The sequence below is a fragment of the Somniosus microcephalus genome, chromosome 23 (genome assembly GCF_052327205.1).
Source record: "Somniosus microcephalus isolate GS21.2 chromosome 23, FLI_Smic_1.0, whole genome shotgun sequence".
NCBI classification, from domain to species: Eukaryota; Metazoa; Chordata; class Chondrichthyes; order Squaliformes; family Somniosidae; genus Somniosus; species Somniosus microcephalus.
Genome location: NC_141009.1, coordinates 31,580,679 through 31,600,230, shown reverse-complemented (window position 1 = coordinate 31,600,230; position 19,552 = coordinate 31,580,679). Strand labels below are relative to the sequence as shown.

The following is a 19,552-nucleotide window of genomic DNA, read 5'->3' as shown; positions in this document are numbered from 1 at the left end:
CAATTATTTTTTGTACTCGGTTCCATGCCTTGAGTAGAACTGGCCAAGGCATGATGTAACACTGATGCAATATATCTTTACAGCTCCTTTATTAGTAAGAAGCTGTGAAAAACATGTACGGTATATTTTGTTTGGTTTCCAAGCCTGCATTCTAGATAGTGTTATCTGTGCATTTAGACTTGGTTTCCTTTTTTGTTTTTAGGGTTAATATGGTCGTGACTTATTTTTACATGTTGTTTAAAATTTATTGTTTCAGATTATGCAGAAACGAATTAGTTATTTAAATCTAATCCACATAGCTAGACAGCCTAGCTGAGAATACAGTGAAATCAAAACCTACAACTGCTTTGCTACCCTATCATTTCACGTTGTCTGTGTCCTCATCCTGTTTATTGTAAGACCGTACCAGGCAACCTTAGTTTATAGGGGAGTCCTGAAAAATGGGCCTTTTAAAAGAAAAGGCTTTTCAGCATTGAATCATGTGTGAGTAAAGGAGTGCATCCAAGAAGTAAATGCTAAGAGAAGCACAAAATTAAATTTATAGCTTGGAACGATTTATTCAGTTTTTCTTCGATGATTTGCATTTGGCACACCGGAAGCTGCTTGTAGAATTGGTTTACGGTTAGTAGATCGACAGTGTGGTTGGAGGAGGGCACTTGTTAACTGCACAGGGTTGTTGGACTAACGGCTCTTGTGTGAAAGGCTGTTCAGGGACACAGTTGGAGATCTGGAGAGGACATTTGTATTCGTGATGAAATGGCCAGGTTAAACGTTCCAATCTGGCAGGCTGTAGGCTTTCTTGTAGAGGAAGTTACTAAACTGGAATTAAGTCGCCATGATGTCTAATGTAGAAAAGTAACTGTTTTGATGCAGAATAGAAAGCAGAACAAACTGAAATTTAGATTGGAAATCAGCAGAAAAGTTAGGATTTTAAGAACAATACATGCCAACTAGCTGCATGCAGAGGCCCAGTTTGAGCATATGAGGAAATGTTAATGAAGATTCTGATTCTGGAGTGAAAATTACAGTTTTGTGTGTTAATTGGCTTCCTAGAAATATTTGATTTTATTTAAAGTGACTTTGAAAAATTGGCATTATATTGACTTGATGAAAACTTAATCAGTGTAGTCGTGTTCGCCGCATGTGTAATGCAAGCTGTTCACTGAAGAGTCTACCAACAGCAGGAAACCGGTGGTTTTTCTACGGTAGCGTGTACGCACTTGTAGGCTAAAATAGGAAGACTGCCGAGTTATACAGAAGTTGTCATTTCGAAAGTTCCTGTTGAAAACTTTTTTATTTTTTAATTCCATGCAAGCTTGGGACCACAAACCAACAGCTAGCAAACTGCTTAGCTTCCACTTCCTAAAATATTTTGTCGTTGTGCATACTGAACAAAAAGAGAACCGGGAGTTCACTGGAAGACTGGAATTTGAATTTGATCTGTAATCTATGATGGATCACACTGAAGCAATAAGAGCACGTCAGTAAATGTACTGTCCTGGTGACCATGTTTGTCACGTCAGTTTACTTCTTGAAGCAGTGTGCTGGTGGAAGTTCTGCAGGACAGCAATAATTGAACAATTCAGCCAGAAGTTGTGATGATCTGCATTGGACAAAAGAAATCGCATCTCATCGAGGAGAAGGCAAACGACAGCAGCCCTGCAATGCTACTTGACTAAAGGTCGTGCTTCCTGTGTCTTGCCCTTTTTATTTTGGGATTGTTATGGAAATGAGGATGTGTTTCTTCACAGAATGGTGACAAAACATCAGTTCAAACTTGATATGTTCAAACCAGCAAAGAGACGACTTTTGTAAGAATTGGTAGTCGGTGGTATGTGCTTGAAAAGCTTATGAAAGACCGATGACGGTGCTGCCTCATCACTGAAAAGGTGCAGTCCATCACCATAGCAACTCTTGATACAGTCGCAGCTGGGCCCTTTTTGTTTTTTGAAATTTATGTGAGGAAACTGAATCAAAGCGTGAACGAAGAGCTTTGCGCCATTTGAAGTCGGTAACTTAACCTGTAATTTACATTTCAAGGCATGGTGAGCAGTTTTGCTTTTAAGAAGCTTGGAGCTTAATTTTCTGAAAATGAAGGGTCTTTGTCGAGTGTGTGGCAGCAAGCTCCAAGGAAATCAGCGCCGCTGGATTTTCAACACGTCTGGCAAAAGAAGATTGCAGATTGTTCTTTCTTATGTATTGGGTTATACTGTTAGCCGTGATGGCCAAGGAGAGTTCTTGTGCAGTAAATGCGCCTTTATGTTGGAGAAGGTATTAAAATATGACATTGTTATTGCTCGTGTTAAGGCTGTTGCTTGTGAGAGGCTGCAGATGTTGACAGCGGAGAAGGGACAACTAATTCAATGTATTGTGCACTTGTACTTTCGGTATAATGAAAAATCAAAAATTTCCCAATATAAAGAACAAGGCATCTCTACTGAGGGGGCGAACCAACCTTCTTTACAATACAGCATGCTTCTACAAGACGAATCTGTTTTATCTGAATTCTGGACGCCAGGACGGAGCAGCAAGGACAGCTTGGGCTGCTCAAACTGCTGGCGCACTTTCACTGGTGGGCACAGGATGAGAAAGTGCCTCAGTTCCGATTCACTCCGAGTAGCAGATTTATTCTGTGACTTAGTGTGTTCTACCCCTAGACGGACCATGTGGGGTGCCTTAACAGGAAATGCACGTCCACCTCTGGGTAGCCAGTCGCAGAGTATGTGCTTCGATTTAGCACCGAGACGTGCCCCCGCTGCGGGGAAGCTGGCCAGTCATGCCTGTTCAAGGCAGGCAATTTGTACAGACAATCTGGAAACTGAATCGGTGACGACATTAAATTCAACCAGGATTGATTGGATAACTGATGAAGAATCTGAGAAAGTTCAGCTGTTTGATCGTAGAGCGCTAACTGAAAATTGTCTTTTAATGAGACACTCTATTGCAAATGCAATTCAGGAACTTAAGGATATTGAGTACAAACCAGTGCCTTCCTTGTCGAAAAGCAAGATACCAAAACGTGTGAAATGTTCTGCAAGGAGACCAGCATCGGGATGTAGCATTGCAACAGCCCTGCAAGAAAGCTGTAACCTTAATGGTGCAAAACCTGTACAAGAGCTGTGGGAGGAGCTTGAAGATGAATATGCTCCTTTAAAAGCTGAGGTAGTTGATGCCAGCAGTTTTAAACCGTGTGTGTGGTCCTCTCCAAATGATGCTGTATTGTATCTAAAATTAATTATTACTCCTTTTTACATGTCTATATTGTTAAGACTGGCATATGTGAACATTTCCTGTCCAACTCCTGTTTTAGCACTATTATGTCAATATTTAGAAATGAAAATACTTATGTAAACACATAATGGGAATTTCCAATGTAAGCTCTTGCCTGTTGGATTTAAAGGCAGGACTTTGACCACTGATGGCCCTGTAGTGCCTCTCTGTCTTTGTCTCCCAGTTTCCCCCCAACCGTTTGGCCTCCTCTGCCTCAAGCCCCATTCCTTAGTCCAACCCTCCATTTCCAGCCTCAAGCTGCCTGTGCCTCTCATAATTTCATTTACCATTTTGCAGCCTTCTTTTGTATTTGGAAGGCTCTTCCATTGTTCTCGGACGTTCCCAACCTCCTCCTGTGCCCTGTACCTGGCTGCCTTTCCTCTTCCCCACAGTCTCTTCACTGCCTCTTCTGCCGTTCTCGTTCCCAGCTTTCTGTACCCCACTCAGCTGCCTGTTTCTTTTTCACACTCTTCTTCAAATTCCACCCCCCCATTCATCTTTCTTCTCTCTCCCCTCCTGCTTTCCCCCCCCGCCTCCGTCCGTCTCTCTCTCTCGCTCTCGCTCTCTTTTGCGTGTCTGTCTTTCTCCTCTGCTTTCCCCATTCTCAGTTTATTTGTTTCAATCATTTAAAAGGATAAAAGCAAAGTGAAGGATGCAAACACATTCCAACAGGCAAACAAACATTACTTCAGAAGTTTAGTGACACTCACCAATGACATGCATACACTGATGCAAAAAAAATCAACTTTAAAAAACCGCTCAAAAATTACACTCAAAGCAGTAGCATAGATACAGACAAACTTTATGATCTCCTTAAAGATCAGAAGCCCACAAATTACTCCAGACAGATAGAGAGAAATACACCTTCATAAGCTATTAATACCACAGTAAAAACATTCACAGCAGCCGAGGAAAACGGGTATATATCATGACACAAGGCAAAGATGCAGAGAGAAATCACTAAGCACAGAATGAGATGACACAAAAAATCAAGGTAAGATGACTCTCCATGAGCAACACCACACGAGATCTACTAGTATACAAGGTTAGCTTTCACATCTTAATTACAATGTTGTCTGAAGAATGTTGGACCTTCTCTGCCATTCAAGTAATTGAGTTTCATAATTTCTAATATGTTGCTACCTTACAAGCTCACTGCATTTTTTTTATAACCCCTTACAGAACTTGGTTGAGAAACAGAGGCTACTGGGACAGTTGGAGGTGGGAGCCAAGCAGCTAAAGGCTGATCTTGAGATAGCTGAAACTACTATCTGTGCCCTGCAAGAAAAGCTGAAGGAAACAGATGGTGAAAATAAGGTACAAATTCAACACCCTTTTTTTAAAGCCCTAAATTATACAAATAATATACTTAATTGATTACTTTAAATTACTTAACACCCAATGTTTGCTTAAAAAACCCTGAATATTTTTCTACTGAACAATTTTTCTAATTGTAAGGGCCATGTGCAGATTATTTAGAAATACCTTTTTTAAAGGTCTAAAAGAAGGTTAACCAAACAGGCTTATACAAGGCATTAATTATTGAGAGGAAAGCTGTTCGATCATATTCTAGTTTTCAGCAAATTTGTCTTAATTTTCCCATCCCAATAATTATTAGATTCTGCAAGAACGTGCTAATGAAAAGGAGAATAAGCTGCTTGCTGAGAAGCGGAACAGTTTGAAACGAGATAAAACTATTCAAGGACTGACTCTGGCCCTGAAGGCCAAGGATAAAGAGGTATGTGGCTCGGTACGGTCAATACCAATTAGTTTCTGCATTACAGTCAGGTTTTTTTAAACTATGCAAAAGGTATCTTGCTTAAGAGATGGGCTTGAAGCTATTCTGTTAATGCATTTGTATTTATTTAGCATTTCATTATGTGCACATTTCACACTGTTTACTCTTTTTAAAACCTTCAAACAGATAGAGGAGCTTTGTCATGAAATTGAAGATCGAGATAATGCACTGGCAAAAGCAAGAGATTCTATACATAAAGCACAACTGCAGAAATTTCAGGTAAAAGGCAAAACTGGTTAATTATTTCTGCAGTAGTCTTCCTATTTAGAGTTTCGGTGAATGGATTTCTCCGTATAAAACTCTAATTTAGAGGTGTTTTTTTCATCTTCAGGGAGCAGAAGAGTATCAAAGTCTCATGACTGAGAAAGAAACTGAGCTTGCAGAGCTGCGCACAGATCGTAATGGAAGAGTAATGGAGATCCAGAAGTTGCAAAGAGCATTGAGCCGACGAGAGCAGGAGCTGAATGACTTGACTGAAGCAAAGGGTCAGCTAGAAGAGGAGGTGGAAGTGCTACAGCTTCAAAAAACAAAGGGCGACAAGACTGTTAATGTTAGTGTCCATTCTGTAACTCTTTACCATTTTATATGAAGTTACCTATCAGTAAATTGTTTGTATTACGTTCTTGTGGTAAGAACTTGGAACTCCTATTGCCCCTTATTTGGTTTCTCAAAAATCCCAGTGCTTCATGTACAGTGTAATGTAGTCCCTGTTGTGTGAATGTGGTGAACTGCTTTTGAGGTGGTAATAAAGTTTCATCTTAGGATTTTATAATTAAGGTTTTTTAAATTGGTGATGGAAGCTTCATGCCTCATATCCTTTTTATAATGGGGTGCTAAATCATCTTGTGTGGCACCTTGTCAAACATCTTTTGAAAATCCAGACAATATTTACAGCATTCCCTTTATCTATACACTGATTTTTCCCTCTTTTATAAAAAAAAAAAAAAAAATCAATACATTAGTAAAGCATGACCTGCCTTTTACAAATCCATGCTAATTAGCCCATGCGTTTCTAAGTGTTCATTAATTTCATCCTGGATTGTAGAAAACTACTGACAGTCAAGGTCCGATTAACTAGCCCATAGTTTTCTCGTTTATCTCTTTCCCCTTTCTTGAACAGGGCTATAATATTTGCCACCTTCCAGTCTTTGGTAGAATTCCCATTTCTAAAGATTTAAAGAAAATGCTGCTATCTCCTCCCCACCCTCCTTCAGTTAAGTGAGCAACTTTAATTTAAAAACAAAATTCAGGTTAATCTACTTGGTTCTGAAAAGTTCAAAATAATAAAGCTCTGAAGATATTTTCACGTGTACAGTTTCTTAACTTTGGCTTTTTGAATAATTTCTGAAACCAACTTTTAATAAGTGGATTCCAGTCACCTTTGCTTAATTATCTGAGAGTGAGTGGATGACCTGTTGGCAGAACAGTTTGTAACTTTTCTGTACCCTCTATCCTTCTTACTACTTCACCAAAATATTTTCATAATCTCAGCAAAGAATCTTGCCACATCTCCACTGTACTAAAGGATATTGTATCCTTTTATTTCTGAACAGGGAAAAGTAAGGAAACTTGTTCAACAATCCCAAAAGGGAAAATGTCCAGCTTCATAATTTAAAAAATTTAATAGATATAACTTAAATATTTGCCAAAATGAATTAACACAAGAAGCAGTATGTAATGTGTTCCCCCTTTTAATATTTTAGCGCTCATGTAAAATACAACATGCAAAAGAATGGCAGTAAATCCTTTTACTAACAATTAGTGTGTGGATTCATTTTGAATGTCATGAATGTTGCTAATGTGAAATCATTTCTTTGTGTACAAAACATTTCAACAAATACGATAAAATTCTGTCTGTCTTGCTTTCTGCAGGATATTCAAAATCACATTCAGAAACTGGGTGCTGAGTTGGCCGAGAAGGAGCGTGCAATGGAGCACCAGTACCAAACTCTGCTGCTCGAGAACAAGCAGAAACTGCAAAGCCAAGAACTAGTCATTGAGCGCCTAACGGACAGCTTAAACAACAAAGATAGACTGCTCCAGGTGTGGACCAGGAAAGAAACTATTGTAGAAAAATAATAATCTAATTGAAAAGAACTGGTAGTGTAGACAGTGGCGATTTGTGCTTTGATGTAACTTAAGTGATGCAAGTTAAATAATGTTTAAAATAAAATTTATTTTTATAGAAGTCTAATCTGAAGTATTACTAGTGAATAAAGCGTCAGGAATTAATTGCTATAATATACCTTGGGCTATCTGTTTAAGAGTATTGTTGCATTTAAACTCAACTGACTATATTAATGAGATGGAAATAAAAGGAAGACTACCTGTTTAGCTATTTATTTCATTTGCAATTTAGGGGCTGACTCTTATCTGGCTATATGTTGTCTGAATTGAATCTATAGATATATCTCTGCCATTATGAACAATGACATCTAGCTAATTGAATGATGTCTTTAACACTTCGAATAGAATATGAAAAGAATAAAATGTAGTTAGACTTACAGTTGCCGTGTCATACTTAATTTACCTTTATTTTCTTACTCTTATGTCGTCTTTTCCTTCCAGTCTCTGCAGCTTGCATTTCTTCTAGCTGAGAGTACAGGGCAGTGGTCACAAATGTTCCCTGTAAGCTGCGCTTTGTTCTGCGCGACCTGTTTCTTTTACTACATGGTCCCTTTTAAAATTTCTGCGCATGCACAGTACTTACAATGGAAAGCCGGTGGGCGGCATGCGTGGGGCCTTTCCTATTACTGCGCAGTCGCACAGCTTAGAGGGAACATGGTCACCTATTTCTGTTCTTTGGTTGATTGCTTACAAGGTAGAGAAAAATAGCCTGCGGGGTTTAACTTTCTGATTTCTCGCACCCTCCCTATAAGAAAGCATTAGACCTTTACCGAGTGCTTCTCCACTATTGCTGTAATTGAGAATCTTTGACACGGCCATGTCCCAGTGCTCTGTGGTACACTATGTTGAAGATCCAATGTTCTGTGCCACTTTTTTTTAATTCATATTAACTTTGTTCAAAACCCTATGTCTTGTAATTTACTCCAGGCCTTCTTGTAGTAAGCTGCATGGGCAGATTACACAATGGACTTGCTTGTGACAAAATCATAATGGGCAGAATTGCAGTGAGCTACAAAGCATTAGTCACGGAGAGTAATATCAATTGATTAATCTATAAAGGAGGCTGACTGATAACTTAAGTGACTCATTCATGAGTGGGCTACTTATTCGTGGATATATTTGTCATGTCACTTCTGAACATATTTTATTTATAAAACTTCTATGTTTTCAAGTGGGGGGGAATAATTAATATTTTTATAACCTGTGGAAAATTAGTTTATATTGCTTTGTCTTACTATTTCTGATTCCTCTCCAAATATATTAGTGGGGATTTGACCCTACAACCTTCAGACCTATGTTGTGGGGTACTTTGTGGTCACTAGCCTGTTGAGCCAATACAGACCTTTCTTTAGAGGCAGTCCTTGAAAGCCATATGACCTAGATAATGATGTCATTAGTTAGTGGCAGGTGTAATTGATTAAGAGCAATTCCTAACTTTTTTTTACCTGTAATTATAAAGACTGAATACTGAGCACCTTTCTCTCTTGCATTTCTCTTTCCCCCCGCCCCCTCCAGGATTATATGGAGCTGGCAAAAGGAGTTCAGCAAGGAGGGGATCAGAGCCCAAATGGAAAGGATGCTTTGCTGGCTAAACTGCGTGATCGTCTAAAAGAGAAAGACCGCGCTCTTGAGGTAGTCTCTTTAGCAAATTAAGCATAGATGTAGCAATGAATGATGCATTGTGGTTAGTGTTTGTGAAAATAGAATGCCGAAAATGTATTTCAAACTTGCAGTAATGTACCAGCACAAATTTTAAGGCCTACTAGAATATGGTTTAGCCACAAAAATACAACATTTGTAACTATAACTAGATTTTCCCCATAGTTCAGTGAGTAAATATGTTGCATTACGGAGTCACGCAGACCAGGAAGATCCCAGGTTCAATCCATAATCTGTGGTCAATCCGATGATTTTAGCAGTGGGAGTGCTGCAGTTGGCCTTAGTATTGCCAGACTAAGGAGGGGAAAAGTTTAGATAGGGATCTTTCACCTGATCGCCATCCCTGCTGGTAAGTACTTGTGTGTAGATGTCAAATAAAAATATGATTCGGCTCAGCTGCAACATCTACATGGTAAAATAATCTGTGAACGCTTCATATCTAGGCTCACTGATGCAGAAAGACCGTTCAGGTGAGATACCGGAGCCAGCAGAAACGATGGAACCATACCCCAATCCCAGCATAAGTTAATGCCTTCTACAAAGGATGGGAGAATAGACATCAGTTGATGTGTCCAATCTTAAAATAGGATTATTAACATCTGTATTGATCTCTTTCAAAATGCAGATGTGACAAATGCAATTGGAATCCCATAACTGTATTTTATCAAGAGCTAGCATAGATAATTCTTTTATTTTGTACAGACTGGTCTGAACATTTGGCTCTGTAACTAGCTGCAATTGAGAGGAGCCTAGCAGCAGGTTGCTTGCTGCCCTCTTGACTGGGGGTTTGGTGTGTGTTGTAGGAAAAGCATTTTTGTTCAAAGAGCAAGCTAGAGCATCTTATCACAGCTTATCCACTTTTTAAAAGAAATCGAAGCATTACAAAGATTTAAGATTAACAGCAACAGGGAATCAATGTCTTTGGGGGGTGGGGGAGGAATCATTGTTGATGGCTTCATGGGAAAATTAACTGAAGAGCTGCTGATTCACTTTGTGACCGAGTTGATTTAACACCAGTAGAAATGCAGTCGCTAACCCAGAATGCTTCAGTGACCAGTTTCTATGCACACACGTGCGTCTGTTAATTCAGTCCTCCTGCACTGCAACTCATTAACTTTTCTCAGCCAGTGTCTTAGGTTAGCAATACATCTTCACAAAAATTCTCAGGAAAAAGTTAATCAATTATAATTCTTTGTACCTTTTTTGTTTTACAGAGGGTACAAAATAAATGTTGCTTTTATTTCTCCATATTCCATGTAATATTCATTCTTTACAATTTTGTAAACCCTAAAGGAAGCCATTGATCAAAAACATGCAGCTGTTGATGAAAAGGAGAATGAAATTCAACAGCTGCATCTAGCTTTGAGAGAAAAGGAACATGATTTTGATCGACTGAAGAGTCTCCTTGCCAACAATGAAGAAACCATTAATGTAAGTTTACTTTTAATGCAGGTTGAAAATTATATATGCTCTACAAATACATTCGTACATAAATTTTAAAATACCCTACAGTTATTTTCTCTGGACATATTGTATAGGGACAAATTGTACTCTGGTGAGGCAAGAAATGATTTGTCAGCAAGCTGCTTCTGTCCATCTGTATTTAATAGTTTCAGTGAATTTAAATATTAAGTAAAACATTGGCTTGTAAATTTGCCTCTGTCTAAGTACTATAATTTTTTTCATAAAATTAAGAGTGAACTTTAAAATCTATATGTAAAACAGTCCTGCACTGGTCAGCGAGGAGCAGCAACTGCTGTAGAAAGGGCTTCATTGTAGCAGAAACTTGTACATGCCTGTGTTGGGAAGCTGTTTGCAGGATTATACCCTGTGAAGTGGGAGCCCAAACCTGAAGGGCAACGCACAAGAGGAATGAGAAAATAAAGGGTGGACATTTAATTTTGGAAAAACGGGGTTCAGCTGAGACGTCCTAAGACAGGCCTCTATCTATGGCCTAGAACTCATCCAACTTATGTTTTCAGTGTGATGCAGAGAAGTTTAAAAATATATATTTGTACTCCCAATTTATATTCAGTTGTGGATAAAATATTCTGAAGTAAGCATGTGGCACCATTGTAGTGCTGCAAAATGTATTTGAAAGTAAAACATTTATTAAAAAAAAAAAAAAAATTGGATTCGAACATTTTAGTTCAGATTGTTCCAATTCAGTTTCTGACAATTAACTTGTGATGACCTGAGGTGTCCTTTTTAAGAATAAAGTTTGTTCGTTATCTGTAGGACACTAAGGCTGCATTAATGTGGTTTACTTTGTTTATAATTGCTCACATTCCAAAACTGCAGAGTTTGAAGAGACACCTAGAATGCAGTACAGTATTGTTTCCCAAATCATTTCCTATGACTGTTCTTGTCGTGGTAAGTAAAATGACTGTAACCTAATTGCTCTTTTGTGATAGTGAAGTTAATTTTTTTTTGAAGAGCTTGGATGGTATGATTAAAGAGAAAGACATGGAGCTGCAGCACCTGGCAAATACGTGCAAGAATTTGCAACGAGTGAAACAAGCGCTGGAGGATAGTCGAGCACGGTCACTCCGTGAGAAGGATGCCGTTATTTCACAACTGCAGCAGTCTCTTAAAAATAAGACTGAAAATTTGGAGGTAATTAATCTTTGGGCAAAAATGAAGATTCTAGAAATGGGAGTCTGAACAGGCATTTGTGTCATACAGGTGCTGTGTAATATTGTGAAAATGGGCAATATATCTAATTCTAACCAGTCCAACCATGCTGCAGTATTTTCTTCTGAAGTTCTCTCCCAAGTTTGATCAATAAAACTTTTTTTTAAAAAGCATCAGTTTTCAGATGTTAGTCTGATGATGCTTTGTGTGGGTGTATGTGCATGTGCAAATATACAGCATAGTTGTTCATCCCACTTCTTGGGAATTAGACACTTCACAGTAGGCGCATTAATTATTTCAGTTGTTTTTCTGGGTGAAGGGGGTGGGCAGTTACTTATCAGTAGATGTAATAAGATTTTTAACTTTTTTTCTTTCAATAATCTTTTTTCTAATCCAGGAGATGACAAACTCACTGCTGAGCCAGGCTCAATGTGACACCAAAAACCTGGCAGAGCAGTTGAGTCAGCGCTTAAAGGTAAAGGAGAAGATGCTGGAGGATGCTTGGGCAGAGAAAAAGCAGCTGAACTCCGAGCATGAAAAGGAGATTGAGGAACTATTAAAAGCCATTAACAGCAAGGATCAGCTCCTCAAAGTATGTGGGTGGGAAGAAGATGTAACATAAGCTTAATTGTTAAATGGTTTTATATTGCTTGCATTTATATAGTGCCTTTTATTGTCAAAATCGCTTTACGCAATTGAAAACTATTCAGGTGCAGTGATTCTGAAAAGCTTGAGCAAACCCGTGCTGCCATAAAACTTTTATTCTGCTTCATCTCTGGACTGGACTGTAAATAGGGGGCCTGGTGTTTGTAGCAAGCCGTTGATCCTGATTGTCACAGGGAGCCTAAAAATCCGCGAGAGTCCATTTAATGCCGCTCCATAACTCCGGCAGAACACCTGGAAAACGGCAGACACCCAGTTATGCTGAGTCTCCACTTTTCCTCGGGAGTTTTCAACGTGCCTTGTAAGGAGTGGAACCTCTTCCTGTCCCTTACAAAAGAAAATAAAACCTGTTGTCTGGTGCCAGAAGCAGGAACAGGGCCTCCCAACACAAGGTGGTATTGATAGCCTGGCTCAGTCAGCAACTGCCATATCTCTGGAGGTTGGTATGCCCCAAGGGTGGTGTCCAGGCTAGAATCCCCGAAGAAAGTGTTGATTTAAAAAAAACAGATTGGCCCCCTCTTATACAGGAGGCATGACTGAGGGTGGGGGGGATGCTGGGCAAGAACAAAAGTTTTCATTAGAACAATCACCGAATCCTTGATTTAGAAAAGTCACCATGTACTGTTGCTGATCTTTTGGCCTAGAATATTTATGCACCTGTTCGTGCCTCTTTTCAAATACTCCCTTTTTATAAAATGATCCTTTTAATAAAGGTGTTGTATATTTATTCAACTGATGTTCTGCCATAGTGTAGTTGAAACAAATCTTCTGGCTGGGTACTACTTAACTTATTGAGGCGTTTCAATTGTTTGATCACGAAAATTTAGGCTCTTCCATGTTTTCCAGTTGTTGAAAATCAGATGCCATCAGCCATACAAGGATCTTGGAGCATTTTTTATTTAAAATTGCAACCTTGGGAGATGGGTACTATTTTCTTGGAAATGGACCACTGAACATTTTTATTTTGCATTTCCTCTTAGGAGGCTTCGGAGCGATATAACCGCCATCTGTCCGAACTGAATCGTGAGATTCAAGGGCTGAATCGTCAGCATGTTGAGAAAGAGCAACATGTCTCGGGCCTGGTGAAACATGACTCTCTGTTAAACCAGCAGCAGATACTAGAAATGGCTCAACTTAAAGCTGCTTTGGATGAAAAAGATAAGATTATTAATGTGAGTATGACTGAGTGCAAATCTAGATGCGTTCATACAAATTGTATTTCTGCCTCCTTGAGATTGCAAGAAGTATCAGTCTTGCTGATCAGTTGGTAATAGTGTGACTTATCTTTTTTGGGTGGAAGGTGTAGTTTAGTTGTTTCTGATTTTAGGTGTAGAAGAATTGGAACAGTTAATTAAAACCAGACAGGAGCCAGTCATTACATTTAGTTGTCTTGTAATGGCTTCCAAAATTTAGACAGCATTTTTAAAAACTTGGTGACAACATTTGTTTTGCAAGGAACAGGAAGAGGTTCCGCTCCTTGCAAGGCACATCGGAAACTCCCGAGGAAAAGCAGAGACCCAGCATAATTGGGTTTCTGCCATTTTCCAGGGGTTCTGCCGGAGTTATGGCGAGACATTGATGGAACCCTCATAGATTTTCAGGCTCCCTGTGACGGCCAAACTTTGCTTCCTTACACTTTTTAAGAAGGCTGGTTTTAGTGAAAACAGGCTTTTGGTTATTGAAGATTGTTGCTAGGAATAACAGTTCTGGTCTTTGTTGGAACTGGGCAAAGGGTGCACGAGAAGATGGCCCCAGTTTTGGGGGTGGTACACTCATTGGAAACTTGGTATATCATTACAACAAGTACTTTAATGTTTTAATGTTTATTTCTGCAACTTTTAATATACATATTTCTGGCACTAATTACAACCTTTATTTCTTGTCTGGTAGAAACTGGTAGAGCATGAACAAAAGAAAGACCAGCATTTTGCTCAACAGGAAGTGCCGAACCCCTTGCACGTGCTTGAGCTGAAACAAACAATACAAATACTGCAAGAACAGCTGCATGAGAGAGAAGGTAGGAATTGACACGAGTGGGGTTGGTACAAGAAAAAACGGATCATTTGAGTACATAACCTTCTAGTGCATTGTAATAATTCTGAGTGGTTGGGCTGTGTTAAGGTGGAGTTTTGGTTTCTCTCCACCACTGAAGTTGGATACTCGAGGCAATATGTGGAAGGTTCTGTGGAGAGGGCAATATGTGGAAGGCTCTGTGGAGAGAGGAAGAGTGAGAAGCAAAAGGCAAAGTGATGTTGTATTTTGACTTTTACCGCAGTTACAGTTTATTATTAACACAGTGATCCATATGTAATTATGTCTGTAGATCTTTTGGTGAAAGAAACCAGACCCTATCACCCACTGTTGTACATGAGAGTTCACAACATGTGTCAACTCGTTTAAAATGCTACAGCCTCAGTTCTCAGCCACATAAAGCCTACACGCTTTCATTTATCTCACCCCGCGCCACTTATCTTCTCCAAGTTCCACTGGTTTCTAGTGCCCCAGCAAGTGGACTTTGAAATTCTCATCTTTCAAATCTGTCTAAATCCCTCAACCTATTTTAGTGATCTTCTCCTGCTTTGCATCCCTGCACTTATCCGCACTCTAACACTGGGCTTCTCCTTGTATCCTGCTCCACCTGTGGCGGCTGTTTGTCCAGCATTCTGGGATTGCCTGTCCAGTACCCTCCTTGCTACCTCACTCCTGCATTTTTAAAAGAGCTTCTTAAAACCCTTCTCTTCAACCTTACCTTTGGTTTCCCAAACCCTTCCCATTTTTTCTGTTTCCCTCTTGTTTGGCATCTACTGTTTTATCCTCCTAAATTTAAGTGCTTTGAGACCTCTTTTTGTGTGTGAAGAGTACAGTAATACAGAAAGGCAGCTTGTATATTTAATCCGGTGCCTCTTGCAGGTTGGATTAAAGTACATGCAAGATGTTCTCTTAATAAGAAAACATTGATGCCTTTTGCAGCATCTGATTTAGATTTTTGTTAGTTACTGATGACATGCCCCCTTCCATTACAGATGGATTTGATTTTTATCCCGAGTATAAAATTAAAACTTGCAGAAACTAAATTTCAACCTAAAAATTTCACTGTGATTAATGTTAATGGGGCGTGATGCAACCACGTCACTAATTTGAGCTCAGTAATTTTAGTTAATAGATCAGACCTGGATATGGTAGAACCAAGATTTTAAATCGATTTATGCAAACCTCAGTGTGCCCCCACCTGGTTTTTCTACAAAATTAATACATTTCACTTCTTTCTTTGTCTTAGCTGAATTAACTCAACACGAGCCCGCAGAAGATGAGGTGCTTGTTAAAATGTCCCGAAGCAAGACGAGCTTAGCCAGCCTGAAAACTGAGCTCGCTCAAAAAACTGAAGAGCTAAACAAGGCCTTGAAGAAAGAAAATGAGGCAAAAGTATGTTGTAGCTAAAACAAGTCTCGGCATAACTGATAGTTGAATGCTTTTCAAATGAAGTCCTATTTCTGGATGAAATCGTAACTGACAATTTTTTTTTTAAAACTCTTAATTTTCCAGATGGAAGTGACTCGACTCCGATCTCTTCTTGACCAATTGGAAAAAGATACTCGGACACAGGCTGCAGATATTGAATCATTATCCAAAATTATGCTGGTCAAGGATGAAATAATTAAAGTAAGATGATCAGGACGTTTTTTCTGTACAGTTGGGGTGAATTTGCAACCACTAGTGTAATGATGCATTTACACTGCTGCTTTAGCATTGCTGCAACGCAGTTTAGATCTCACTGTGATGCTAAAGGTGCAGTATAAATCTGAAGTGGGTGCCTGATCTGCTTGGGTTTGGCACTCTGGTCCAGTGGGGTTTAAAAAGTGCCCAGGTGTCCCTTATTCCCAGTGAGCAATCTTAAACCTACCCGGAGTTAATTTAAATGTTTGTGGATACTGCTACCCAAGCTTTCCAAGGGGGTGAAATTCCTCGGAGCTTCTTCCGGCCTGCTGCAGTAAGTTGGGAAGAAACCCCGTTTCGGTGGTAACCCTGCTAACTTCTGCCAAAGTTACGGTGGCAGAGCAGGAGAAACCCCAAGGAAATTCTTGGTGGAAGTGAGATGTTTCCTTTTGATAGAAGAAGAATCATTGAAATTATAGTCTTTGGGTAGCACTCTCGCCTCTTGAGTTAGAAGGTTGTGGGTTCAAGTCTCACTCCAGAGGCTTGAGCACATAAGCTAGGCTGACACTCCAGTGCAGTGCTGAGGGAGTGCTGCAGTGTTGGAGGTGCCCTCTTTCAGATGAAATATTAAACCAGAGCCCTTCTGCCCCCTCAGATGGACGTAAAAGATCCTGTGGCACTATTTCAAAGAAGAGCAGGGGGGTTCTCCCGGTATTCTGGACAATATTTATCCCTCAACCAAAGTCACTAAAACAGATTTATCTGGTCGTTCGCTTGAAACCTTGCTATGTGCAAATTGGCTGCAGCATTCCTACATTACGATAGTGGCACGATACTTTTAAAAAGTACTTCTTTGGCTGTAAAGCACTTCGTGATGTCCTGAAGTCGTGAAAGGCGCTATATAAATGAAATTTTTCTCTTTTTTTGTACAACTTTGTAGTTAATATCTTTTGTTATCACAGGACCTTCAGTCTAGATGTACCTCCTCTGAGGTAAAGGGAGCAGAGCATTTTACAAGGGAAGTAATTATGCTGAAGGAAGGTATCCAGAGGCCTGAGCACCCGCCAAGAGAGAGAACCATCATCGGAGGAGACAGCCAGCAGGTTTGAAAATTTACACTATTTGATTTTTGTTTCTATATATTATTATGTGTTTTACTTAAATTCAGTTAACAAGGGCACAGAGATAACCGCTAGTTATATTTTTTTGCAGTCTGTCTTGACTCTAGAAGATCAGATGTCAGAGGAACACTTGCACCATGCACTAAAAACTGAGCAGCAGCTCTACTCTAGACTCATCAAAGCAGTGAAAGAATCAGACAGGTAGAAAATGCCGACTGTTTCTATATTTATTAAATATGTGGGGGGTTCTTCTAAAATAAGACCTAAACAGTAAGGATTTTGAAGTTTCATGTATTTCTGTTTGTAGCTGGCTTATTTTTAAACGACATGCAAGATCTGGGCTACTAGAATACACTTTTGCCACCAAGTATATATTAGATGTGAAATGCATCTGCTATGTTTAAAATAACAGCTTGAGCTCATTTCTCATACTGAGCTAGCCTCTAATGAACAAAAAAACTGAGTTAACTCTGCAAAAAATTGTCATTGTTTTGTTTTCATTCTTTGCTGCAAAGGATTTAAAACATGCATTTTACTCGAGATTCATGATTTTAGTTTTAAATAAATGCTGTTTTAGATTTTACATAGTGATTTTAATGGGACTCCAAAGTGGGTAATTTTTTTTAACACCTGTCTGAAGGGATTAGCTGAGGCAGTGGGTTAAATTTTACATTTTACCTTTGGGACCTGGGCTCAAATCCAGCCCAGACGGATGAGTTTAAAGTTTCTGTTTTCCAGCTGGAAGGATTCTATGTGCAATGAGTTTGAGCAGTCTTGAATTCCTAGTCTGCAGGCTCCTACATCGCAAAACTCAATAGTTTGACATTAATTGCCGATCCCAGTCGGATGCTGCAGGAAGGCTGGTATTCAAAATGGTTGGTGTGGGGATCGGGTGGGGGAGGAAGTCCCACTGTAGAGGGAGCTTATTCTGCATATGGCTGTGCTGTAGTTTACCTGGATGTGCTTGAAAGCTCTATATAAGACTCCTCCGTGCCCCAGAAACAGTTGATCTTACTGCTTCCAACAGCTGACTATCAGCATTCCCATTATGTGCTTCTCTCCATTAGACTGCTATAGAAACCTGTTTATTACATTGTGCCCATACAATACAATAAGTAAACCTCTTTGTGTACATGTTTATAAATCGGCTGTATGAGGAGTTTAGTTCTTGTTCGTTTTTGTTTCCCATGACGCTGCTTCTTTACTGTATTTCTGTACAGCCGCAGCCGCATCCAAGCCTTACAGATGGAGCTGACAGCCATTCAGTTGCTACGGCAACAGCTTGAAGAAAGCATTCAAACCAATCGAGATCTGCAGAAGAACTTGGAACAACAAATCCAGGAGGCAAAAAGAAAAGAAGGTAGGATACAAATAAGAAATAAGAGCAGGAGTTGGCCATTTGGCCCCTCGAGCCTGCTCCACCATTCAATAAGATCATAGCTGATCTGATCTTGGCCTCAACTCCACTTTCCTGCACTATCCCCATATCCCTTGATTCTCTTGATATCAAAAAATCTATCGATCTCTGTCTTGAATATACTCAACGACCTGAGCCTCCACAGCCCTCTGGGGTAGAGAATTCCAAAGATTCACCAGCCTCTGAGTGAAGAAATTTCTCCTCATCTCAGCCCTAAATGGCCGACCCCTGGTTCTAAACTCCCCAGCCAGGGAAAACATCCTCCCTGCATCTACCCTGTCAAGCCCTGTAAGAATTTTGTATGTTTCAATGAGATCACCTCTCATTTCTTCTCAACGCTATAGAATATAGGCCTAGTCTACTCAATCTCTCCTCCTAGGACAATTTCCCGCCCCCCCCCCCCCCCCCTAATCCCAGGAACCAGTCTGGGAACCTTCGTTGCACTCCCTCTAGGGCAAGTATATCCTTCCTTGGGTAAGGAGACCAAAACTGTACACAATACTCCAGGTGTGGTCTCACCAGGGCCCTATATAATTGCAGTAAGACATCTTTACTCTTATACTCAAATCCTCTTGTAATAAAGGCCAACATTCCATTTGCTTTCCTAATTGCTTGCTGTACCTGCATGTTAACTTTCAGTGATTGGTGTACAAGGACACCCAGGTCCCTCTGAACACCAACATTTCCCAATCTCCATTTTAAAAAATACTCTGCTTTTTTATTTTTCCTACCAAAGTGGATACCTTCACATTTCTTCACATTCTATTCCATTTGCCATGTTCTTGTCCATTCACTAAGCTTGTCTATATCCTCCTTGCATCCTCCTCACAACTTACATTCCCACCCAGCTTTGTATCATCAGCAAACTTGGATATATTACATTTGGTCCCCTTATCCAAATCATTGATCTAGATCGTGAATAGCCGAGGCCCAAGCACTGATCCTTGTGGTACCCCACTAGTTACAGCCTGCCAACCCAAAAATGACCCGTTTATTCCTACTCTCTGTTTTCTGTCCGTTAACCAATCCATGCTAGTATATTGCCCCCAATCCCATGAGCCCTAATTTTATTTAATAACCTCTTATGTGGCACCTTATCGAATGCCTTCTGAAAATCCAAATACACCACATCCACTGGTTCCCCCTTATCTATCCTGCTAGTTACAACCTCAAAAAAACAATTTCATAAATCCGTGTTGACTGCCCAAT

The 19,552-nt window shown here is 39.8% G+C and overlaps 1 protein-coding gene across 1 annotated transcript in view; it reads left to right on the top strand.

The window, feature by feature from the left end:
• The first annotated feature begins 1,871 nt into the window (after positions 1 to 1,871).
• cdk5rap2 (CDK5 regulatory subunit associated protein 2) overlaps positions 1,872 to 19,552 on the top strand; it is a 98,553-nt gene continuing 80,872 nt past the window's right edge. Inside the window, exons 1-17 of the mRNA XM_085965736.1 lie at positions 1,872 to 3,162; positions 4,453 to 4,587; positions 4,889 to 5,008; positions 5,195 to 5,287; positions 5,400 to 5,618; positions 6,941 to 7,111; positions 8,711 to 8,827; positions 10,148 to 10,285; positions 11,291 to 11,470; positions 11,886 to 12,080; positions 13,132 to 13,323; positions 14,042 to 14,168; positions 15,429 to 15,574; positions 15,695 to 15,811; positions 16,768 to 16,908; positions 17,018 to 17,127; positions 18,147 to 18,286. Of these exons, the coding sequence (XP_085821862.1) occupies positions 2,092 to 3,162; positions 4,453 to 4,587; positions 4,889 to 5,008; positions 5,195 to 5,287; positions 5,400 to 5,618; positions 6,941 to 7,111; positions 8,711 to 8,827; positions 10,148 to 10,285; positions 11,291 to 11,470; positions 11,886 to 12,080; positions 13,132 to 13,323; positions 14,042 to 14,168; positions 15,429 to 15,574; positions 15,695 to 15,811; positions 16,768 to 16,908; positions 17,018 to 17,127; positions 18,147 to 18,286 (3,412 nt within the window). The 5' untranslated portion in view covers positions 1,872 to 2,091. The remainder of the gene's footprint in view (positions 3,163 to 4,452; positions 4,588 to 4,888; positions 5,009 to 5,194; positions 5,288 to 5,399; positions 5,619 to 6,940; positions 7,112 to 8,710; positions 8,828 to 10,147; positions 10,286 to 11,290; positions 11,471 to 11,885; positions 12,081 to 13,131; positions 13,324 to 14,041; positions 14,169 to 15,428; positions 15,575 to 15,694; positions 15,812 to 16,767; positions 16,909 to 17,017; positions 17,128 to 18,146; positions 18,287 to 19,552) is intronic.